Raw genomic sequence first — 20,326 nt, 5'->3', positions numbered from 1 at the left:
TCTCTCTCTTCTCTGTCTGGTACCCCTATAATATGAATGTTGATAAAGTTTATGTTGTCCGAGAGGCCTCTTAAACTATCCTCATTTTATTTTTTTTGGATTTTTTTTCTTGTTGCTGTTCTGACTGGATTTTTTCTGCTACCTTATGTTGTAAATCTCTGATTTGATCCTGTTTCATCTAATCTCCTATTGATTACTTCTAATGCATTCTTCATTTCAGTTATGATAGTCTTCATTTCTAACTGATTCTTTTTTGTTTTCTATCTTCATTTTTATATTTTTTGTCTCTTTGTTTAAATCCTCCCCGAGTTCATTTTTTTCCTTTAAGTTTACTGAGCATCCTCATAACCGGTGTGTTGAACTCTGCCTCTCGTAAACTACTTGTCTCCATTTTGTTTAGTTCTTTTTCTGGAACTTTGTTACCTTCTTTCATTTGGGACATGTTTCTTTTTTCCCCCATTTGGCTGCCTCCTTGTGTTTGTTTCTATGTATCAGTTAGGTCTGCCATTTTCTGGTCTTAGTAGAGTGGCCTTATGTAGTAGGTGCCCTGCGGGGCCCATTGGGGCAGTCTCCCTGGTCACCTGAGCCAGGTGCTCTAGGTGTGTCCATTGTATGGGTTGTGTGTACCCTCCTGTTGTAGTTGAGCCTTGTTTGCTGTTTGCATGTCAGTAGAAGGAAATGACCCTCAGGTTGATTGTTTGTGAGGACTGGCCGATGACTACAGTGGAGAAGCTATTGCGCAGGGGCTGACACTACAAAGCAGGATTTGCTGTAGTAGAGCTCTGGTGCCTGCTCAGTCTGTCCTTTGGGTGTGTTGCCCTTGGATGCAGCTCCAGATGGTGCTCTTGTTTGGTCTGAACCGGCTATGAGGCTTGCTGGTCTTAGGGCCTCCTGGGAATGGCCCCACTGTGGGCCAAGTTCGAGGTAAACTGTGCCCTGCCCAGAATATCTGGCAATAGTCACCAAGCAACCTGCAGATGTCTTCCATATACACAGAGCTTAGAGATGCCTTGAGAGGCCAATCTATGAACAAAGGCCAGTTTCTGCTAATGCCAGGGTTGGTGCTTCTCAACAGGAGATACAGGACACAACCAGGCCTTGTAAAATAAGTTTGGCAGCCTTCCCTCCTCTTCAGTCTTTTGAAATAGTTTGGGAACAATAGGTCTTAAATTCTTCTTTGAATGTTTGATAAAATTCACCTGTGAAAATATCTGGTCCAGAACTTTTGTTTGGTGGGAGTTTTTTTGATTCCTAATTCAATTTCATTAGTAGTTATTGATCTGTTAATATTTTCTGTTTCTTCTTGATTTTGTCTTGTAAGAGCGTATGTTTCTAGGAATGTACCCCTTTCTTCCAGGTTGTCCAATTTGTTGACATATAATTGTTCATAGTAGTTTCTTTTAATCCTTTGTATTTCTGTAGTGTCAGTTGTTATTGCTCTTTCATTTCTGACTTTATTTGAGTTCTCTATCTTTTTTTTATGAGTCTAAAGTTTTATCAACTTCGTTTATCTTTTCAAAGAACCAACTCGGTTTTACTAATCTTTTGTATTGCTTTTAGATTCTGTTTTATATTTGTCCACTCCGACCTTTATTATTTCCTTCTTTCTATTTACTTTGGACTTTGTTTTTCTTTTTCTAGTTCCTTTAGGTGTGAAGTTAGATTTTTTATTTGAAATTTTTCTTGTTTCTTGAGGTAGGCCTGTATTGCTATGAATTTCCCTCTTAAAACTGCTTTTGCTGTGCTCCATAGATTTTTTTTTTTTTTTTTGGTTTTCATTGTCATTTGTCTTAGGGTAGCTTTTAATTTCTTCCTTCTCTCGTTGTTAATGCATTTATTGTTTAGTAGCATATTATTTAGCCTCCATGTGTTTGTGTGTTTTTCAGTTTTCTTCTTGTAATTGATTTTTAGTTTTTCATACCATTGTGATAGATAAGAATACTCGATAGGTTTTACTATCCTTCATTTTATTGAGACTTGTTTTGTGGCCTAATATGTGGTCTACTCCAGAAAACATTCTATGTGAACTTGAAAAAAAGTATATATTCTACTATGTTGGGGTGAATGCTCTAAAAATATTAATTAAATCCAACTAGTCTAACTTGTCATTTAAGGCTGTTATTTCCTTGTTGATATTCTGCCTGGATAATCTATCCATTGATGTCAACGGGGTGTTAAAGTGCCCTACAATTACTGTATTACTGTTGATCTCTCCCTTTATGTCAATCAATATTTACTTTATATATATTGGTGCTCCTATGTTGGATGTATAAATGTTTACACGGATTATATCTTCTTGTTACATTAATTCATTTATTATTATAAAATGCCTTTCTTTGTTTCTGTTATAGTCTTTGTTTTAAAGCCTATTTTGTGTGGTATTGCTACCCTGGGTTTTTTTCTTTTGCATTAATATATTTTTTTCCATCCTTTTACTTTCAGTCTGTGTGTGTCTTTTAATTTGAAGTGGATCTCTTGTAGGCAACATATATATGTCCTGTTTTCTTACTCATTCAGCCACCCTATGTCTTTTGATTGGAACATTTAATTCATTCGCATTTAAAATAATTACTAATAGGTATGCAATTATTACCATTTTATTATTTATATTTTTGATTCTCCCCCCGCCCCTTCTCTTCTCCTCCTTCTCTTTTTTTTTCTTCTTCTTCTTTAAGAAGTTCCTCCAACATTTCTTGCAATACTGGCTTGGCAGTGATAAAGTCCTTAGCTTTTTCTTGTCTGGGAAGTTCTTTATTTGTCCTTCCATTCTAAATGATAGCTTTTCTGGGTAGAGTAATCTTGGTTGCAAGTCTTTGTTTTTCATCACTTTGAATATTTCATGCCCCTCCCTTCTGATCTGCAAAGTATTTCTTGAGAAATCATCTGACATTTTTTTGGAAGCTCTCTTGTAGGTAACTAACTGCTTTTTCCTTGCTGCTTTTAAGGTTCTTTCTCAGTCACGACTTTTGGCATTTGAACTATGATATGTCTTGATATGGTCCACTTTGAGTTCAACTTATTTGGGATCCTCTGAACTTCCTGGTCTTGTATGTCTATTTCCTTCACCAGGTTAGGGAAGTTTTCAGTCATTATTTTTTCAAATAAGTTTTCAGTCCCTTGTTCCCTCTCTTCCCCTTCTTATATCCTTATGATGTAAATGTTGGTGTGCTTGATGTTTTCTCAGAGGCCCCTTAAATATCCTCATTTTTAATTTCTTTTTTTTTAAAATATTTACTGTTCCGATTGAGTATTTTCTGCTACCTTTTCTTTCAAATCACTGATTAAAATTTCTGCTTCGTCTAATCTCCTGTTGATTTCCTCTAATGTATTCTTCACTTTAGTTGTTGTGGTCTTAATTTCTGACTCATTCTCTTTTATGTTTTTTTTTTACCTCTATTTTTATATTTCCTATCTCTCTGGTGAAGTTCTCATTGAATTCATCTACTCTTCCCTTAAGTTCATTGAACATACCTATAACCAGCATTTTGAACTCTGCATCTGGTAAATTCCTTGCCTTTATTACTTTAGTTCTTTTTTGGAGTTTGGTATAGTTCTTTCTTTTGGAGTATGCTTGTCTCCTCATTGGGGCTGTCTCTCTGTGTTTGTTTGTATTTGGTTGATCTGCTACATTTCTTATTCTTGGTAGGGTAACCTTATGTAGTAGGTGTCCTGTGGGGCCTGGTGGTACAGTTTACTTTGTCACCTGGGTTGGGCGATCCAGGAGTATCCTTTGTGTGGCTTGAGTGTGCTCTTTTGTTGTAGCTGAGGTTTGATCATTGTTGGCCTGTCAGTGGCTGGGGTTGACCCTCAGGCTGACTTGCCTAGAGGACTGGCTGTGACTACCTACAGTGGGTGGCCTGCTATGCAGGACCGACCCCACAGAACAGGATTCACCCCAGCAAGGCTTTGGTAACCAGCAGACCCACTCTGGTGTGCCATTTGTGAAGCTAATTCAATGATATTCTAGTTTTGTCTGAAGCTGGTCACCAAGTATGTTGGTTCTGGTGTCTTTTGAGAGTACCTGGGGCTTCTTGGTAGATGAAACAAAGTGATCTATAGATGGTTGTTATCTGTTTTGTACTTCTAGGCACCTGGGGGAGGCTAAGCTGCAAACTGAGACCTGCTACCAGTACTGTGGAAATTGGTGCAACTTAGCAACAAGTATAGGGCATGCCAAAGCCAGATACTGATTGTTTGTGATTTGTGAACCTTTGAGAGATTTTAAGGAAGTCCACAGTGTGAGCCAAGGCCCACTGTTTTTTTTGGGGTGGGGGGAACTACCACTGAAAGAGGTTCTGGTTGGTTGTAGTTGAGTTAGGTGGGATCTCAGGGAATTACCAGGACAGTGTGAATGGTGTCACTCAAGTTAACAGAGCATTTATATCTGGTACCACATTGCATTTAGCTGTCATGTCTCCTTAGTATCTTCTGGGCTAACAGTTTCTCAGACTTGCCCTGTTTTCATGATCTGACACTGTCGAGAAGTACTAGTTAGGTACTTTATAGAACGTCCCTTAATCTGGGTTGGTCTGATGTGTTGTTATTGTGTTTGTTTTGTTGTAGTTAGACTGGGTTTATGGGGTTTTGGAATGAAGACTACAGAAGTAAAAGGCCATTCTTACTACATTATATCAAGGGTACACTCTCTGAACATGATTTATCTTTGAACCCCTGGTTAAGATAATATTTCCTAGGTTTATCCACTGTAAAGTTACTTTTTATCCTTTTTTTTAAATGCCCTACTCTAGAAGCAAGTCAGTAAGCACAGCTCACACATTCTTCAGCTTATAGTACAATACTACATTATTTGTTTTGTTGCTCAAATTTTTCAGCTTTGGTCATTGAGAGCTCTTTCAGTTGTTTCCTGTGTTCCTTCCATCACTGTGTGTGTTGTAAACTCTTGCTTACTTTCCAAATCTCCAGGATTATCTTGTATATTCTTTCTCTAGTCCCCGAATTAGTCATTTATCCAAAGAGAAAAGGTTCCTTTATAGGAGAATAATATTAGCAATTGAGATCTTGGGGCTGGGTATGTTCCTTGCTACAGGATGTTATTGCTTGTACACCCTCTCAGTAGATAGAGCAAGGAAATAGATGTATGGATGCTGACCCACATATACACACATATCTATAATTACTTTTATATTTGTCCATCAGTACCTACAGTAAGTTAAACATGAGTTCATACTAATGTCTCTAACTCTATCCCATTACCATGTTTCATTTCAGCCTTCTCTTCTTGCTCATCTGTAAATTCCAACTCCAACAGTGAGAACCTGGTTTCCATATCTGCCAACTATCATCTCTTTACTTATTTGTTTAATCCCTGTATACATGTAAAGTAGGTTCTGAATTATTAACCTGTGCCTTCACAAGAACATGTTTTATATAATTACTATTCTTTTCAGTCAGTTAAAGTTTGTTTCATGGCCCAGATGTGGTAGATTTTTGTGAATGGTCCATGTATGCTTGAAGAAAATGTGTATTCTGCTGTTGTTGGTGGTGTATTCTACAATGTCAATTAGATCAGGTTGTTTGATGATGCTGTTCAGGTCATCTATATCCTTACCATCTTGTCTGGGCTATTCTTTGTTGTATAACCAAAAACTACTGACTCAATCACCTTCTTAGTTATAGGTCTATTCAGCTTTTCTATTTCTTCACAACCAGTTTGGTAGGCATATATATTTCTAGAAATTTTTCCATTTCATCTAGGTTATCCAATTTTTTGACATAAATATTCATAGCATTCTTTTATAATCTTTTTTATTATTTATAAAATTGGCAGCAATATTTCTACTTTTGTTTCTGATTTTGGTACTCTGAGTTTTGTCTCTTTTGTTTTCAGTTAATCTAGTTGAAGATTTTTAAATTTGGCTGATCTTTCCGAAGAATAACTTTTGGTTTTGTTGATTTCTTTCTTATTTTTCTGGTTTCTATTTTATTTATTTCTACTCTAAGCTTTATTATTTTCTTCCTTGTGCTGACTTTTGGTTAGTTTTCTTTTTCTAGTACCTTAATGTATAGAATTAGGTTATTGACTTGAGATCTTTTTCTTTTTTAAAAAAATAAATTTATTTATTTAAATTAGTTTTAAGTATACAGTACATTCATTAGACATCTATAATGTTCATAAAAAGATCCCCCCAATTGCTCCCTCTCCTGCCCCTCCACTTAGCTATCATAAGAATGCTAACTGCATTCCCTCTTCCATGCTCCCATGCCCAACTATCAACTACTAATTTATACTTCTTAAACTCTTCACCCTATTCTCCCAGGCTCCCAACCCTACACCCCTCTGTCCATTACCAAACTGTCCACTATACTTGTAAGTCTGTTTTTGATTACTTTGTTCTTTTTGTTTCTTAGATACCACATATAAGTGAAATTATATGGTATCTATCTTTCTCTGTCTGACTTATTTCACTCAGCATAATAACCTCTAGGTCCATCCATGTCATTGCAAATGATAGGTTTTATTTTTTTAATGGTTGAGTAATATTGCATTGTAAATATGAGCCATAATTTCTTTATCCAATTGTTTGTTGATGGGCATTTAGGTTGCTTTCATATTTTGGCTATTTTAAATTGTGCTGCCATAAATATCGGAGTGCATAGATATCTATGAATTATTGTTTTGGTTTTCTTTGGATAAAGGCCCAGGAGTGCAATTGCTGAGTCAAAAGGTATATCTATTTTTAATATTTTGAGAACCCTCTAGATTGTTTTCCATAGTGGCTGTACCAATTTGCAGTCCCACCAAAAATGTATGAGGATTCCCTTTTCTCCACATCCTGGCCAGCACTTGCTGTTTTTTGATTTATTGATGATAGACATTCTAACAGTTATGAGGTGATATCTCATTGTGGTTTTAATTTTCATTTCTTTGATGATTAGTGACCTTGGCCATCTTTTCATATGTCTGTTAGCCATCTGTATTTCCTCTTTGGAGAAGTATCTGTTCAGATCGTCTGCCCATTTTTTAATTGGATTTTTGTTGTTGTTGTTGTTGTTTTTATAAATTTTGGATATTAACACCTTATCAGGTGTATCATTAGCAAATATCTTCTCCTGAATGGTTGGTTGTCTTTTTGTTTTGTTTATGGTTTCCTTTGCTGTACAAAAACTTTTCAGAGATTTTTCTTATTTTTAAATGTATACATTACAGATATGAATTTCCCCTTATACTTATGTTTTTGTATGTTTCATTTTCATTGGTCTCAAGATATTTTCTAATAAAACTCCCTGCTGTTTTACTCAGCCATGTTGAGTCTACCGATGATATCATGAAAGGAATTCTCCATTTTTGTTAGAGTTTTTGATTTTCAGCATTTCCATTTGATTTACTTCTTAGAATCCTTCCTGTCAACTAATATTCCCACTTGTTCTTGCATGTTTTCTACTTTTTAATTAAAACTCTAAACATATTAATCATACTTGTTTTATAATCTCTATCTGATAATTCCAATATCTGTGAGTTTGACTGTGATGGTAGCTTTGTCCTTCAGACTTTGTTTCTTCTTGCCTTTATAGTTTTCTGTTGAAAGCCAAACATGTTTTATAGATACTGAGGGTTTTAGTATAAGGATTTTTGTAAAGGATTTAGTATAAGGGTTTATGTTAATTTGGCTGAGTTGAGCTGTTTTAATATTTGTCATAGATAATAGGCACCAGAGGCTTCATATACTCTAGTGGTTTTTCTTTTTCTTTCCTTTTTGTGGTTCCTTTTGTACTGGTCCTTGGAGAGAATCTTTTTATTTTTTAGTTTCAATCCACTATTATTATTGGAGGCTTATTTGTATGGTGATAGGGTGAGTGGGTAAGATAGGGAGGAAAGTGTTGTTCCCTTATCTTCTAAGCTTCTAATTAGGTCTCATTCTTTTGCAAGCTTCTTCCTCGGGGGTAGGGTTAAACTTTCAGGAGACTTAGTCTTTTCCAGCCTACTATTTCCAGTTTATTTTCATAAAGTCCTCTTCTAGTTAACTATCACTTGCTTACTTATTTATTACCTTACATGAGACAGGAAGGCTTGAGAGGACTGGAAGGTCGAGTTCCCTTTTTCCATTGGAAAAAACTTCAAACTAGCCCTCTGGAGAGGTCCCTCCCCTGTGAGGTACGCCCGTTTGGAAGAAAGGTCTTGGGAGTTTCACAATTGCTCTTCTTCCTATCCCTCTGCTAAGTTCATGAGATAATCTTTCTCTCTTCACTCTGAAAACATAGTGTGGCTCCTGGAGGAAATACCTATAAAATACTTTTTACTATCCAGCCCCTTAGATTCTTACTTAGCCTGAAACAGCTTATCAAAATTACTGTTTAACTGTTTCTACCAGTTTTTGGCATCTTGCAGATTCTGCTCCATGTCCTGGTTGTTGGGTTTCTCTGGATGCATTTCTCTCCAGTTTTCAGAGAAGTTGTTCATCCTGCAGCCTCAGTTTTCTGATAGGTCAAGAAAAGTCATTCAATTTCAGCTCGTCCAGCCTTTTCTTGTTTGTAAGGATGGGAATGACAACTTCTAAGGTCCTACATATAATAACAACAACAACAAAAACACACTGTTCCCCTCCCAAATGGGTGTGTGTGATATGTCTATCTTAGCTTGTAACCCAGGCCATTAACATCAGGGCCTCAAGACAGCTAGGCAGTGGGGTGGGGACGTGGAAGCAGGATGCACTGTTCATTTAAAAAAAGCATCTTTTCATTTTTGAGGTAAGTTTCATTATATTGTTTTGAAGAGGACTTTAATGGAGAGCATTTAGGAGAATTAAAAGAGTGAGAGCAACATTGTTTACAGCAGCAAAATGGGAAACAACTTGAACATCCATTAACAAAAGAGTGTTTAAATTAATTGCTACATACAGAAGACTGTCATGCAGCTGTTCAAGAGAATGGTGAAATTGCCTTTTGCTGGTGCCTGCTGAGATATCTGAAATATACTGTACAATAAAATAGATTAAAGTTCATGTATGTTTATATAATGGACATAGAAAGGGTCTGAGGACATGCTCAATGTTTGACAAGAAGAGAGACGAAGAGGCCTAGCTCTTTGTGGTGTTCAGATTGGTTGTACTAAGTAGGAAATAATTTCTTAATCAAAACAACAGAGAGTAAAGGAAGAAAGAAGGAGACTTACTTTTCATTATTTTCTTTTCTGTGCCTTTTGAGTTTACATCTCTATTCTATTAAAAAATAAAAACAGAAGCCAGATAAGGTAAGTAGCATTGCCGATGTAGTTCACAGGCTCTTCTCCAGCCTGTGTTGGCCTCACCCCTTCTCAGCACCTCCTTCTGGTCACCCTGCTGTAGGTCCAGGCCTACTCCACTGTTAGAACAGACTGGAAGGCTGTCTGACTCCCTCCCAGCAACTTCCAGCTCCCAGTGCAACTGTAGAATTTTGGAAGGCCACAGCACATTGGCTCAGGGTGAATCACAGCCCCCATCTTACCACTGTGTGACCCTGAGTGAGTCACTTCGGCTTTGCGGGAAAGCTGTGAGCTGAGGAAAAGTGAACCTACTTTGTAGGATTTACTTTACACAGTTTAAAACCTCCTATAATATCTATAACCATGTGTGAACGAGAGGGTTAGAATGACTAGAGTTATGAAAATGCCCCAGCCAGGCCTTTTCCACTCGCAGGAGCTGGTACTCACCCTCTTTCCCCTCGGTGGGTCACTTTGAAGCCTGCAAAGCCCAGTCAGACTGGCACTGCCTGGACCCCTCTTGCAGAGGATGGCAGCCTGAGGGGTGGCATGTGGATAGAGAGATGGGCTGAAGGAGCCTCAGACCCACTGGACACAAGAGGAAGGTCACACTGCCCTCCTCCATTCTTCCAGTGAGGTACCTAGCAGATCACATCTAGGACCTCCCCCAAGATTGCAGAAAATGAGAATCTACAGGGTGCTAAGATTGCCTAAGATACACCCCAGATTGAGAGCCATTGGGCCAGCGGTTCTTTCTAGGTAGGCGCAGGCCTAGCTCGTTATTTTTGCTGCCTTACCATGGTCTGGGTCCCCTTTGGTTCCGCCTTCCTGATCCTAGGCCTCTCCAGACTGTGCCTAACCACTTTAGTTCCTGCCCTTTGTAGTGCTTTTGGTTTGGCTGGATTATCCCTTATCATCACCAGTCTGTGTCACATCAAAAAAATGCTCCATCAGAATTTTGCCAAGGTAAGACCTTAACTCTGCTAGTCTCCAGAACAAAGCCAACAAGGTCAATAAGAAGTCAGAAAACCATGCGCAACTTTTTGATATTTCATTCTTTCAACAAGTATTTACTGAACGCTTGCTCTGCTCAGGTGCAGTACAAAGCCACAGGGCCATGATTGAGCGAGGGGCACTCCCCGCCCCCAGAGTTTTAAACCTTACAGGGAGACATGAAGGCTTTTGAGAGAGGCATTCACTGCAGGAACTTGTTGAGAGAAATTCTGGAGCTTGGTGGAAAGCTGAGCTTTTGGAGTCAGGGGGTGGAACTCAAACCCCATCGATCCTACTCACTAGCCATGCACATCCATGAGCAAGTCACATTAGCACTTTGTCCTCTGTTTCCGTGTCTGAGCAATGAGGATGACAGCTGCACTCAGGGTGATGCAGGGATGAAGTGAAAGATTCCATGTATAACCTGTTCATAGGTAGTCTCAATAACACTGTCGTGATCATCTGCCACAGGCTTGAGAGGACAGGTCAAGCGTAGCTTCCCGGGAAGGCAGGCCCTGACCTTCCTCAGTGTCCAGATCTAGATGAGCCTACTCAGGAGCCTTGCCATAAGCTTTTGAGCCTACGAGGTGCTGCCTGTGTGCTGTACACAGTTGACCCCAGCAGGCAGTTTTTACTGAGGGCTGTGGAGCATCTTCTTTCCTAAAATGAAGCTTCAAACAATCAGGAAAGGCACCAACCTGTGGTCAGCTGTCAGACTGCATCCCTCAGTGTGGAATTCCACCCCCATTTCCTGACCTATCGCCTTTCTGTGTTGACCTTTCCTGCAAAAATAATTTCATAGGCTGCCTGTGGCATCCCATTCTTAGCATCTCACTGCAGTGTGTCAGTGAGGTGGGCTCTAATTATAGAGAGCCTTGACAGGTGGTTGGTCACTATACCTGTTCCAACACTGGTCAGAATGGATGCCTGCCCTTCCTGAGGATGTGAGCCACCTTTTCTCTCCACGATTCTGAATGTTCAGTACTGTGCACATGTTGTGGCTTATGGCGGGGGCGGGGGGGGGCAATGAGAGAGGTCCAGCCCCATTCAAAGGGAGGTTTTCCTGAAGGAGGAGGTGAGGATGGTGTGTAGAGGGTGCCAATGGCAGAGTTGTGGAGAATCAATTAGTTCTTCCCAAAGAACAGTTTGCTGTCCATGACTCTCATTCAAGAGCATAAGTTGGGGGAAATTTTTGTTTCTATGGGATGATTTGTGACAGATAATTGACCAACACCTGTCAGCCTGGAGCAGTGACAAGGTTGTACAGTACACATGGCGTCTGCTGGTACACAGCTCTTGCTGAGATAGTGTTCGTCCTACTTTGTATTCCTGCAGGGGAGCCCTTTGGAGCTCCAAGCACATCATGGCTTCTCATTCTGGAGGTGGAGAACAGTCTGGGGTGGGGCCAGCAGGTACTCCAATGTTCTTCTGTGGCCTTCCATCCAATCTGTCACCCTTTATCAGTGTTCCATCCCTGAGCCTTGGACTCCACACTCACATTCATTATCCACAACCCATATGCAGAGTTATTGGCTCACTCTACTTCTTGTTTATAATAAATATGGTTTCCTTCCCATCAGTTTCAAGCCTGAGCTCCTCTCTGGCATGCTGTATGAGGAACAGCCAGGTGTGGCCACTTCACAGACAATCTTGGGACTAGACTCTTCATTTCCTTGTAGGAAAATCAGTGAGGCACACTATGAAAGTGCTGTCAGTTTCCCAGTTCTCCTTGGCCATAGGCTACCCAATACGTGGTCTGGCTGAACTAGTGGTATCAGGCACAGATGCTTCAACAATAAAATGCCCTGCCCCACTTGCTTGAGTCCTGCCACCCTTACCCCCAAACACAGCCCTCACATCAGGGACAAAAGATGGAGACTTGGGTCTTAGGTTCTCCTGACTGTAGACACAAAGATGCAGCTCCTGTTGAGTGCAAGCCCATTCTGCAGGTGAGGCTCTGCCCTGGCTTGCCTGGGACCCCTCCACTTCTGGCTGTTTGCAGAGGAATTCCTCCATGAGCCAGGAAGCTGCAGCAGCTTTCTGGGGGCAATTGCAGAGGGGATCATCTTGCATTGGCTGTTAGAAGTGAGGCCCATGATTCCTGGCAGGTGACCCCAAGGGCTCAGCTGGGCAGCAGGGCCAAGGGGCACTGCAAGTCTAGCTGACCCCTGTGTGTTGCCTGCTCCCTGACCCTTGAACTAAGCTGCAGAGGCTAGTCCTCCACAGAGGCACAGGCCTGGGCTTCCAGGCTGCCAAGCTCAACTCTGAGCTGGCTCAGGTCCAAGACAAGGCCTGAATACCTCTGATTCTGTGGGCTGGGGAGTGGGCTGGCCAAGGAGGATAGGTCACAGACAGCAGGCACTCTAGGGAAGCTGTTAGACTGTTTCTGCTGCCGAATGTCAAGGCTGCTGGACTGAAGCTGTCTGCAGAGCCTACTGCCTGTGTCCTGCCTTGGGGGCTGCACTGTGTTGGGCTGGCAGACTGGGTGGATCTGCAGGGCTGCAACCTGGGCCACACAATCTGTCAAGGTTGGTTCTGCATCAAGGGTGCTCCCCCTAAGGCCTGGCCTCCAGGAATCTTGGAGACACTCCACATTTCCAGGTAGTCTGGGCTCCTGGGAGTGAGGCCAGGCAGAGATATTTGGGACCTTGTTTTCACTGGAAGTGTCAGTTGTCATGGAGGTTGCAGACCCCACAGAAGAGAACGAGTCTTCATAGCAGCCTTGTGTCCCTTCTTTCCCATGTCTCATGGGTAGAAAGCTAGTCCCCTCCTTGGCTCCTGCTAGCACCCGACTCTCTCCAGTAAGTAGGCCCTTGGTACCTGAATGTACCCACAGCTCCTGCCTACTGGGTGCTAAGCCAACGGTGATCCCACCTGCATCTGAGGCCTGGACCTCCCTGCCCTCCAGTTTCACCGGACCTGGTACTTTCTTTTTGGAACCAGCTTCCAATTTTTCCACCAGACCCCTGGGTGGGGTTGTGGGCTCCCCAGGGGCTGAGGCAGGCGGGGTTCGGAGCTCAGGGCCACGGCGGAGCCAGTTGATAATGCCCATGGTGATGGCGAGCTCAGTGTCGCAGAGCTTCAGCAGGCACTCCTTGCCCTTCCAGGAGCTCTGCAAGAAGCCCTGGCTGAGTAGGTCTGGGCCTGGTGCCAGGGGCAAGTTCTCTTCTGCCCCCACATGGAAACTGCACATGGACAGTGGTGCTCCCAGTGCTGACTCTGACAGACTCTCAGATACACACAGGTCATCTTCCAGGCTTGGGCCAATAGGACCCTCGCCGGGGTCATAGAAAAGCTCGTAGAGGGCATCTCCACTATAGCTGTCCCGAGGAAAGGAGGCTGCAGGGGTACCTGGGCTCAGGGCTTCCTTCCTGTCCTCCTCGAGGCCAGGTGAGAAGGCATCACAGTAGCCCTCATCACTTGTGGATACAGACTCTGGTTGCTCACTCTTAGGGGTGCCTGTGTCTATGGAGCTGGCTTTAGAGCCACTTGGGGCATCCCTGCAGGGGCACAGAGGGAGCTCGGGGAGCCCAGCTGAAGCCAGCCTGGGTTGGGCTGTGTCTGTCACCTGTGGGTCCCCCAGCAATGGGCCCAGTAGGGCATGCTGCTGCTGCCTCACAGAGTGATTCACACTGTCCCAGAACTTGGCAAAGTCAGACATTTCATTCTGGGCAGGCAATGCCAGCTCCTCCATGCTGCCCTGAAAGGGGTCCCTGGGAACCTTGCTGTCAAGGGCCTGAGATGCCCGGGCTGGGCTCTTCAGGCCCTCATTCAGCTCCAGGGATGGCACTGAGTTCTCATCTGCAAAGATCTCTCCGCAACCTGTGAGCGAGTCAAAGCTCTTGAGTGAGGCTATATCTTCACACAGGGCTCTGCAGAGGTCAAAGGAGGAGTCAGGCAGGAGCTCGCTGTCAGATAGGTCTTGGCACAAGCCGTCCAGCCCCAGTCCTTCGCCCAAGGGGAAGAAGGCTTTGCTCTGCAGCCCTCCAGCCTCTGATGGGCCCCTGGAGGATGATAGATTCTGCCCCTTAGTTGCCAGTGAGGCCAAGTTCTCAGTCTTGTTTCTGCGAATGTGGAATAGGTCCCGAAAGCACTTCTTGGGTCTTTTTAGGGAAATCCTCTTCCTTGGGATACTCTTTGCCACTGCTGGCACGAAGGGCATCTGGGGCACAAAGTGGCGGTAATCAATCATGCGCTGGTTGCCAGAGGGCTCTGGGAAACTTGTGCTGCCCACCAGTTGCCCAGTTGTGACCACCCTGTCAGTCCCAAGCACACTGTTGTGAGTCTTGCTCTTTCGTACCAGTTTGAAGGTGGCCCCACAGAAGGCTGTGGCACCCTCCTCAGGGTCTGGCTGCACCCCCTTGTTGGAACATTTGTTATATCCTTGGGTGCTGGAACTGACTTGGGGGCCCCTTTCACTGTGGAACTGCTGCTGCCCTCCAGGCAAGACTGACCAAGGGATTGCATCCTCCCTAACTGGGGCAGTAACTGCTGGGCCTGGAGGTTTCTCATGGGAAATTTGCAGGCTGGATTTGATGAAAGTTTTTCCTCTCTTCAGTTCCATGCTGCCAGTGCCCTTAGCTGCTGTGGAGAAAAGCAAGAGGCACTTACTAAACAAGGTAGAAGCCTATAGTTCTACAAGATTGTTGCCCACCCTGCTTAGACAGTGGTATTGGAGCTGAGTTCTGACATCAAAACTTGGATCCTCCATGGAGGTGGTGGAGAGCGAGATAGTTTCAGACCATGCTCACTACTCCAGCCTTCATAGATGATTGATGCCCAGAGAAATTAAGTCATATGACTAAAGGCAATAGTAGGAGCCAAAATGAGAGCAGACTGGGGTCTGGCAATCCTGTATCTGTGATCTCTTGACTAATCTAAGCATCCCTTCAGAGCTTGTCTGGCCAAATCAGACCTTCATTTCTAGGCCCAGGCACTATAATATCCTTACGGGAAAGTTCATGGTCCTTCTAAGTGGTCGTAGCAGGGAATTCAATAAATAAGTTGCCTCCTTCATCTAAGAGACAATGTTCAAAGGGAAACCAAAGCCTGCCTCCTGGGCTGGATACAGTGGCCATCAGTCATAGAGGAAGGCACGTATAATGCTCTCAAGAACTGTTACATCTGTTCAGAGAGGCAGGACCAACCTACACAAAGGCCATCAGGCAAGACAGAGCCAAGCATCTACAGAGCTTGATCATTGAGATGACAGAGAGAGGAGGACAACATGAGGTCAGGAATAGGCAGATTAGATAGAAATAGCACATCATGGACTGGAAGAACAAGCAAGTGTCACCTTTTGTGCACATCTTAACGGAAAGATATTGATGCCTAGAGTGCCATCCAGAGAAGGTTTCTGATTGATGCCCGATCTGAATTCACTGGGAAAGGATGCTGAGATAGTTTTTTGATGTCTGCTCTGAGTGTGGGACTGAAAAGGTATTGAGAGAGTTAACAACTTGATCATCCTTGAACAGTTGGGGAGTTTGGCCTTACTCTGAGATCAGCGAAGAGCTATGAAAGTCTTCTGAGTGAGTAGGGTAGACGCAGTGCCGTAAAGAAATTGGTGGTCTAAGACCATTCATCTGACATCTGAGTAGAGGACAGAATGACTTAGGAGAGCAGGCTCTGAGCAGATAAGACTCAAAAGCGGTAGCAGTTATAAGCGTGAAAAAGAGGTATCAAGGGTCTTTCAAAGGGAGAAATACTAGGATTCAGCAAGTGAATACAGAAAGAGAAGCAAGCCAGAAGATGTAAACCCTGAGGCCTGGATTCATGCCAAAAGAGGAGAACAGTGACAAGTGGGAAAAGGCAAAGAAGTGGACAGTTGAGTGAAGACAAGAAAGAAGCCTATGCTGAGAGCTTGTTTGAAGGAGAGAATAAAGGGTTTAGTTTTAAACATTGCCTTTAGGGTAAGTTTGAAGACCCACAAGATCACACCAAAAGAAGGCAATGCCTGAGAATTGCTCTGACTCTCCCTCACTGAGTCCTTACAGGCACTCAGATCACATGCTCAGTCCATCCCAGTGTCTTGTCCCCTCTTTGGCAGTGAGTGACCTATGGATTTGTTCTCTGTCAATCTGGCCAGAGAGATTAGAGATGAGACTTTTGGGCTGGTTTCTTTGACTCTCCATAAGGACTGCTCCATAGGGAGCATCTGAATTAACTCCTCCTCAGTCCATAGCTTGTGAGGGAGGAATGGAGTGGATGTGAAGGGCATGAAGCTCTGTCAGCCTGTATGCCTTTAACACCTACTGCCAAGGAAGCGTCACAGCTACCTCCAGAGAGCTTCTTGACAGATATGAGCTGACCAGAGTTAGCTCCAGAGTCTCTGAAATGCTTTGACATGAGGACTCAGAGACAAGCATAGGGGTTGCTTCACAACCAAGTAGGCAACATTAAAGCCAAAAAAGATGGGAAGGGGTGGTGAAGCTGACATTGCAGAGGCTCACAGGGGCAAGCAAACTGACCGGTCTCTACCCTACTCGCACCGTGAGCAGGGCTTCCCTCCCTGCAGTGGAACAACTGGGACTTTTAGCTGGAGAATAAAAGAAGGAGCAGGCACTGTGCCAGAAAAAGCCACAGAACTCAGGTTTGTCTCTGCAACTCAGCTCTTGGTGGCAGCATCCTGGATAGCAGGACAGAGCCTCAAGCTGCTTTCTGTTTCCTGTCAAGTGGTAGGTGCTCAAACCTTTTCTATCCTGCACCTGCAGGTCCTATGTCCACTCCCCACAATTCTCTGTGGCCTAGATAAGGTCTCCCCTAGTTCTGGTGGGTTTTTCTGAACAAAGAATAGTGGTTACTGTCTAGGTCATGGGGTTGAAAGACCCAGATTAGTGTCTTGGTTACATCTACACAACCAGGCAGAGTGCTTGGCCCATTTTAGAATGGGAATATTATTATAACCCCCATTTTAAAAAATAGAAGTTAAGGCCCAGAAAAGTCAATGGAGTGACCCAGGTCACACAGGTGGTAAGTGACAGAGTTAAGATAAGAACTATGCCCATCTGATACTGAGCTTATTCTCTTAACCATGATAGATATTCTATGAACCAATAGTTCAAACTTCCCTTCGCGGGATATGTAAAAATTGAATAATAAATGTGTTTTCATGAGGAATTTTGGAAAGCATAATGAAAATGAAGATTAAAAGCAAAAATGTAACTCACACAAACTTAGAAAAATTATAACCGAAGGCAATATATTTCTCTGGCAAAAATTTTGGAGATATTCATTATGGCATCTCTATTATACTTATTCTTTTCTGTTTTAGAAAAATATTTTTTGTTACCATACTCTTGGAAATAACTTCAGGCTTGATAAAGATTATTTCACTGTGTGCAAAATATTTCATCCACAAGAACTAACATGGTTTATCTGATATTGATCACTGTAAATAAAACTACTGGTTTCTTAATTCTTGGAACAGCTAACTGATTTAAAATCACTAACAGTTGGAAACTTCACCACACCTGAACTTGGAAAGTGATCCCTCAAAATAACTGCCATTGTTGTAAATGGTTGGATTCAGTGCCACTAATATTGCCAACCTTGTTTCCTGAGTTCATTTAATACTTTACACAACAGACAATAAATACTAAGGTCTAGAACCATGAACCAGAGACATGTAAGATACTGGAGCAGTCATATAAAATCCTATGTGTATTCAGTACAGTCAGTTTCCACATTAAAGTATTTTATCAGAGCCTGACTCTTTGGAAATATGAGGCCCATGTGTGACATGAGTGGGAATTCCCTAAGGGGTCAGAGGGCCCACTGCCCAAATGGAGACAAGCCAAGCAGTCACCTTCTATGACATTTTCAGGGGCAGAATGGGATTTATCTAGACAGCTAGATGCTAGCACTGTCACCACCTGAGGGCAGAGGCCGAATATGTTCAGATTCTCAGCTACAAAAATGTATACTCTGCATTGTAATCCTGTGGCTAAAGACTCCCTGAGTTGAATCCAGTGTGAAACCATGTGCCACACCCTTTCCCCAACAACAAAGCAGACCTGTCTCCCCATCCTCAACCCTCTTGGTGTCTTCTTGTCTGTAGTACTCAGTTGTCATGGGCTGCTTACTCTGGTGCTTACTTGGTACTCTTCCTCCTTAATGAGGTTGAAAAATTCTCTAAGGTTCAGGACCCCAAATATAGTAGACTGTGAGCTACTACTTATTTAAATGAAGCACTTACGTTTTTGAGACATCTTAGCCATATATTTACATCTAAGTTTCCTAAATAGGATGCTAGGCTCACAATGTTTAATTCTACAGTTTATGTACATCATTTTCTAAGATGAGTCTCAGTGACACCAAGACCCTGGACTGAGTCTTTTATCTCTAAAATGAACATGCATATTCTATGGGAACAGGGACTACACCATGTATTAATTTAATCAATTCTGATTCAGGGATGTGATATTTAAATTAAGACCTAAAAGAAAGGTAAAGACAACCAGGCAAAAGATTGGGAAGCCTATTTCAGGCCGAGGGGACATCTTGTGAAAAGCCCTTGAGGAGCAAGGGAGAGAGAGTATTTAAAGATCTAAAAGCAGGCCTAGATAGACAAAGCAGCAAGCCAGTGGGCTGAAGCTGGGAAATGGGCAGGACACATCACACCCGGCCTGAAGTCACAGGGAGGGTCTCGGTCTTATCTTATGTGCCATGTGGAGCCAGCCATCAAGGGTGAGTGACATGGGCTAATGTTCACTTTTGACAAATTACTCCAGTTGTAGATGAGAATGAAAAGTTGGGGCAAGAGTGGAGGCAATAATTCAGATTAGAAGCCAGAGCAGCATTCAATGAAGAGAAAGTGGTAGCAGAGATATCCCAGGTGTGTAAATTTCCTTCTTAGTGCCTTACACAGAGTATGCACATGCATATAGATTTATTGCAAATTAGCAAATACAATAACTCTACTAGCTGATTTTCTACATGATGACTAACTTTATCTTAACTGCCTAGGATTCTCTTTTCCCTTTGGTGAGGTAATTTTATGCTTTGCTTTTTAACATGAAAGTGGTTGGGTGTTTCATAGAGAAAAATGAAAACCTCAAGATACAGATATGCTACAGAAATGATTTGGAGATAAAAAAAATTTTGACGAATGGTTTTAATATTTGCCATGCCTTCTCCTGCCCCTCCCCAAGTAGCCAGGAAAATCACAAACAGTGAAATACAGAGTGGTGGATGGTGAAAAGAAAGCAGAAGCCTCTTAGAAGAGACCTACCCCAGGGGGTTTCCTGGACATTGGGATGGGCGTGGGAGGCTATGCATGGGACAAGGGTTAATTTCTTTTGTAGGCTGCCTTGTTTAAACCAAAAGCCTCAGATCAATGAAATGAAGGCCATTGTGGGGAGGAAAAGCGTCCTTATTCTGGGGTGGGTGTGGGATGGGAAATGAAGCAAAAACAGAATCCTCAGAGAGAATCACTAATTCACCCAACCCCCATGTTGGGGAGACAAAGGGTCATTTGGGGACAGAAGGTTCTGGCCTCCTCCTCTAAGGGAGGTTCCCGGCCTGTCCAACCGAGAAAAGATGGATCTCCAGTCTTATCTGTTTTTCCCAGCCCCCTCAACCGCAGGCAGAGAATTTCTTCCCTTCCCTAGCCCAAACCTAAAAGGGTCATCGCCGCCAGACTCCAGACCTCAATCATCCCTGCAAGGTACCACTGGGTGGAGAGAGCGCTAGCCTTAGTTTATCCACTCGGCGCTCCCATTGCGTGAAATAACACAGAAATTCCCAAATCATCCCCCACTCCCACCCAAGCCTAGATCTTCAGGGCCTTGGCGACTTACCGCTGGGTCTGGAGTGTCGCAGGATGCGGCCTTAGCAAAGCTGGGAGCTGCTCCCGAGCGCGAGCTCAGCACCACGGCCAGCTCCCGGCGCCGCGCTCACTTGTCTGGTGAGGCGCGACCCACCGCCGGCGTCGACTTTCCGCCTCTGACTTGCCTGGCTGGGCGGCCGCGGTCACAAGCGGGCAGGCGAGGGTTAAGTCGTGGGAGAACGATGGGGCGGGGCGGGGCGGGGCGGGGCGGCCTGGAGCCGGGATACAGGCGGTCGGAGGCACCCCAGCACTGTAGTGGGAGAGCTGACGCACTCAGGGCTGGGACGGAGGCTGCTCGGGAGGTTGTA

At 43.3% G+C, this 20,326-nt stretch overlaps 1 protein-coding gene across 1 annotated transcript; it reads right to left on the bottom strand.

The window, feature by feature from the left end:
- Positions 1-9,157: 9,157 nt before the first annotated feature.
- AMER3 (APC membrane recruitment protein 3) lies at positions 9,158-20,126 on the bottom strand. The gene is made up of 2 exons (XM_016125324.2): positions 19,990-20,126; positions 9,158-14,773 (listed from the first exon to the last, which is right to left on the bottom strand). The coding sequence occupies exon 2, from the start codon at positions 14,751-14,753 to the stop codon at positions 12,402-12,404; it is 2,352 nt and encodes a 783-aa protein (XP_015980810.2). The 5' UTR covers positions 14,754-14,773; positions 19,990-20,126; the 3' UTR covers positions 9,158-12,401.
- Positions 20,127-20,326: the final 200 nt, after the last annotated feature.

This window comes from Rousettus aegyptiacus, unplaced genomic scaffold, assembly GCF_014176215.1.
Source record: "Rousettus aegyptiacus isolate mRouAeg1 unplaced genomic scaffold, mRouAeg1.p scaffold_m13_p_2, whole genome shotgun sequence".
Lineage (NCBI taxonomy): Eukaryota > Metazoa > Chordata > Mammalia > Chiroptera > Pteropodidae > Rousettus > Rousettus aegyptiacus.
Note: the sequence above shows the minus strand (reverse complement) of the source record. Positions and strands in the feature narration are given on the sequence as shown.

Coding starts and splice junctions, on each gene's coding strand:
- AMER3 (XM_016125324.2), bottom strand. CDS start 14,753: ATGGAACTGAAGAGAGGAAAAACTTTCATCAAATCCAGCCTGCAAATT.